Genomic DNA, 4,468 nt, shown 5'->3' on the forward strand with positions numbered 1-4,468 from the left:
CCCGTCTCCCCAGCTGGGCGGCCTCAGGCTCACTGCCTGGCCTCTCTCCGGTGGTCCATGTGCCCCCCACCGCGCCCCGTGCGCGCGCACTCACACACACGCACGCTCTCACACACATCAGACCCCCCTGGGTGGGATGTGGAGGGGAGGGGACAGGGACTCCTAGATAGCCTGGCCCAGCTCTGGGGTGGCACCCGGTGGGGACCCTGCCGGGGAGGGCCTGGGAGAAGAGAGGTGGGGCCAGCAGGGGTCAGGGTGCCCCAGGTGCAGGATTCTGGGTACGGGGCAGGCAGTATGAGAAGGCCTGGCGCCTCCCACCCCACCCCCCACCCGCCCCGGCACTGGACCTGGGTCCGCTGCCTGCAGCTCCGTCTCTAGTGAGCCAGTTTCTGGACTGTGCCTGTCCCCACCTCTGAGCACCGCAGGGACAGTAGTGGGACCGAGTGTCGGGGCTGGACTTGACCCAGCTGTGTCCTGCCTGCCCCTGGGGTGGTGTCTCCCTCTGACTGGCCACCCAGACCTGGGCGGCTGCCCAGCCTCAGATGGAACTTCAAGGTTGCACCCAGTGCCATTTTACTGTCCCCCATCCCCAACACTGGCGAGTAGGACGTGGATCCAGAGTGTTTGGAGGGCTCGGCCATAGGCAGTGCAGCTTTGCTCTCCTGTCCCCCTGCTCTTGCCCTTACTGAGCCTGGCCTTGGGCCACAGGTCTGGATTTGGGGTCATGGTGGCCCGAGCGCTCCCAGTAGGGAGAGGGGGTGGCACGTCAGGTGCCAGGGGACTGAGGCAGGACTGGCCTGAAAGTGAAGTCTTGGCCCGGACAGACTCGCCTTGTGGCCTTTGTCCGCAGGCCACCATCGTGGTGGTGTCCCTGGCAGGGATTTGGGTGAGGGCTGCAGTGATGTCATGACACCAAAACCCAGGGCCTTCGTTTTGTGTTGTGAAGGTGAGATGCAGGAGTTGGTGGAGGGTCCCCTGGGTGGGGATGCTGGACAAGGGGCCACAACGGCTCCCACGCACCTATAGTCGTGGCGCCACCGCAAGGCCATCTGAGGATGAGGGCGGGGCCAGAAAGCTGTCCTGGAAGGAGACCCACAGCCTGTCCCTGGGGGCAGGGGCCCTTGCTCGCGGGGACTGCTGTGCTAGGAGTGCTTAGAGCGCCCTCCACCGGGAGCCTCCTGACCCCACCCCACCCAGTGCACTCTGCCTCCTGGGCTCCATTCTGGGGGTGCTACAGTCCCCTCGCCCTGCAGTGGCTTGAAGTAGGGGAGGCAGAGAGGAGGGAAGTGTAGTTGGGGCCCCTCAGTTACGGGGTAGTGGGCTGAACCCACCCCCACCCGCAACCCCACCCCCGCGAAGCTACAGCCACTCACAGGAGAATGGAAGCAAAACTTTATTCCTCTCAGCTGGGGAAGAGAACGAGCAGGTGGTTGTGCAGGACCCCCACCCTCGCCCCTCCCAGGAGACAGGCAGTGCCACCCAGTCACTCCCCCAGCCCCAGTGAAAGCCCAGAGGCTGGCGGCTGGCTGGAGGAGGCAGGTGAGCAGGGCACAGGGCGAGGGGGGCCGCAAAGACAGGGGGGTGGGGCAGGCCGGGGGGGCCAGGGCGGAGGGGGGGGCTGCTTGGGTAGTGGGGCAGGTGTGGGGGCACTTTTCATCATGGGAGCAGCTGGTATGGGCACCAGATTCAGGGCACCACAACACGGTAGGTGCTGCCCGGGATGTGCTCGTCACCCCACTTGACCACAAGCGTGTACTCCCCCTTGTCCTTCAGCAGGTAGGAGACACTGTAGAGCCGGCTGCCCACATGCTTCACCAGGGTCTCCTCACATGGTGTCCTGGGGCCGTGGACTCCGACCAGCAGCATGTTGTTACCTAAGGTCCGAGGGAACTTCTGTTACAGGCCCCAGCGTCTCCCTTTCCACACCTCTCCCTCTATAGCCCTTCTACATGGCTGCCAGCACCCTCCCCTCTCTAGCCAGCATGGGAAACTCCAGCTCGTGCAAGGCCTTTTATGGGGAGTGGGGGCAGATGCCAGGAGGCCCAGATGGAGGCACCTCTACGAGCGACAGCCCCAGCCCAAAGGGAGTCACTATTGTCCCTTGTTGCCAGTCTGTCACTTCTGGTCTCATCTTTCCAGAAGGCTGGGGTCAGAGCTGGGGCTCAGGCTGCCCACCTGCTTTGCTGCAGTCAACTGTGAAGCTGCTCTTCTGGCCTGAATAGGCCTTGCTCAGCCCCAAGCCCTTGGCCACCACCTTGCTGGCATCGGCAGGACTTGGGCCTAGGGTCCCATGCGGGGGAGCACCAGCAGCCTTGGTAAGGGAGTCCACAAACACCGATGACGTTTCATGGAGGCTGTGGTTGCTGACGAGACGGGGGCCTGTGGGGCAGAGTAGGTGTGGCTAAGAGGCACCTAGAGTGCTGGGCATGTGGCGGGTGGCAGCAGCCTGGTCCTAGGCTCACCTGTGACTTTGGCCTTGAAAGGGCTGCCCCCAATGTGGTAGGGGCCACCATACTTGATGGAAATGAGGTAGCTGCCAGGTGCCATGGGGGTATAGGTGACACGGTAGCCCTCTGGGCACTCCTGGCAGTCCATCTTCACCTTGGAGGGGCCATCGATGGTCACTGACAGGGCACCGGCGCCTGCATTGCTTGTGTTCACAATGAACTCCGCTGGGCTCCCTGGGAGCATGACAGGTCAGGCAGAGCCAGCTTCCTAGTTCTCAGCCCCCTGGCACAGGCTGTCACCCCCACATGCCTTCTGTTGTCCCCAAGAACTTGGAGGCAGGACTCTGGCAGCTGTGACCATACCTGGAGCCCCACCACCCACGGACCTACCCGTGATGCCGCCTTCCAGGCCTGCTCCATAGGCAGATACCAGGCCTGGGTCTCCTCCATGCCCAGGCTCCCCAACTCGGATCTTGAAGGGGCTCCCTGGGATGTGTGTGCCATTGAACTTGACGTCAATCAGGTAGACGCCATTCTCCCGTGGAATGAAGCGTACAGCATATTTATCTGAGGAGCAGAAGGGCACGCATGGGCCAGGGTCCCTCTGAGCAGATGACCCTGGCCTTACCATGCCCTCAGCCAGCAGCACCAGCTCAGCAGTCCTGCGGGGGGCTAGTTTGCTGCTTCCAGGGCTGTGTCAGGCACCCACACCGGGCAATGCAGACCTCCCAAGGCTGAGGGCTGAACCTTTCGACCCCAAGTAGCCCGCTATGGAGGTTCACTTGGGCCGAAACCTTTCACAAGTAAAGCACCTAACTCACCGCCTCCTGAGAAAGATCCCTGTGAGCACATAGCCACACATGTACTGGAGCTTAGAGACAGGTGGGACCTCATTTCAGGTCCCACAGTGAGAAAGGGGCAGGACTAGGCTGTGAAAGAAGCCTCTGGGTTCCTCTGAACCCTTGGGGCCACCTCACACCTGTCTGCATGTACAGCACTTGGGCTACAGGCCAGCCAGCCCTGCAGCTTGACTTTGAGTCTCTTCCTCTGGAGGCTGCATCTCTATCCTGCCTGCACAAGAGGATCCAGGTGTTGGTGCCCCGACTCATCTGTGTACAGAATCTGTGCCTTCCTTTCATATTCTCACCCTGCTTCCAGCCAGCTGGGCACGCCTCAGGCAGGACTAGGGCAGATGGCTGGGTGGCCCAGACAGGGACAGGACCTCACCTTGGTCAATCTCTGTGACATAGCACTCCTCCAGGGCTCCTGAGGGGCTGTGTACCTTGGCATCGATCGCCCCTTTGGCCCCGTTCAGGCTGACTGCAAAAGAGGCTGGCTGGTTGACCTTTAGCCCTGACTCCTGGAAGCATAGCAAACGTGGTTAGATGGGGTGGCAGGTGCTAGGTAGGGCAAGAGAAGTAGGAGGCCCACTATGAGGCACTTACCCATTTGGCGTCCAACTTGGTTTAAAGAGGGAGAGCCATTGATTTGCAAGGAGCAGAAAGCCACAGGCACACACACACCCACAGCCCCCTGCGCCCCAGCCTCCCACTCAGTCACACACACCTGGGCAACAGGAAGAGAGGGCGGCTCCCCCCTGTGGGCAGCACCCATCCCTGGCAGGCTGTCCCTCTTTACACCTCAGCCCTGGTGCTCAAGGGGCACAGGCTTCTGTTCAAAGCCTTTAGACCTGAGACACGAGAAAAACTCCATGCGGCGGGCAGAGCACTTCCTGCCGACCCCAAGCGTGGGCTGCGCCCGGCCAGAGCAGAGGCCCAGTACCCAGCGCTAGTCTGGATGGGTCACTCGACACAAGGTCAAGGCCTGCTGTTTGAGGGGGCTCTGGTCTGGCCGGGCCCAGGAGCCCCGGTGGGCGGTTTCTCTCAGTGCCTCACCTGAAGACTAGAAACAGTAAGGCGGCAGGCATCGCCAGACGGAGAAGCCACAGGCACCACGAAGGGGCTGTCAGGGATGTGCTCCTCGTTGAATTTGACTGAGACCTCGTAGTAACCTGGGAAGGG

The 4,468-nt window shown here is 61.9% G+C and overlaps 1 protein-coding gene across 1 annotated transcript in view; it reads right to left on the reverse strand.

Annotated features, from left to right (window-relative positions):
- Nucleotides 1–1,377: 1,377 nt before the first annotated feature.
- Nucleotides 1,378–4,468, reverse strand: part of FLNA (filamin A) — a 22,791-nt gene continuing 19,700 nt past the window's right edge. Inside the window, exons 42-47 of the mRNA XM_027767677.1 lie at nucleotides 4,343–4,458; nucleotides 3,675–3,807; nucleotides 2,838–3,014; nucleotides 2,463–2,681; nucleotides 2,176–2,379; nucleotides 1,378–1,874 (exon numbers count right to left, since the gene is read on the reverse strand). Of these exons, the coding sequence (XP_027623478.1) occupies nucleotides 1,687–1,874; nucleotides 2,176–2,379; nucleotides 2,463–2,681; nucleotides 2,838–3,014; nucleotides 3,675–3,807; nucleotides 4,343–4,458 (1,037 nt within the window). The 3' untranslated portion in view covers nucleotides 1,378–1,686. The remainder of the gene's footprint in view (nucleotides 1,875–2,175; nucleotides 2,380–2,462; nucleotides 2,682–2,837; nucleotides 3,015–3,674; nucleotides 3,808–4,342; nucleotides 4,459–4,468) is intronic.

This window comes from Tupaia chinensis, unplaced genomic scaffold (assembly GCF_000334495.1).
Source record: "Tupaia chinensis unplaced genomic scaffold, TupChi_1.0 Scaffold144382_1, whole genome shotgun sequence".
Taxonomy (NCBI): Eukaryota; Metazoa; Chordata; class Mammalia; order Scandentia; family Tupaiidae; genus Tupaia; species Tupaia belangeri.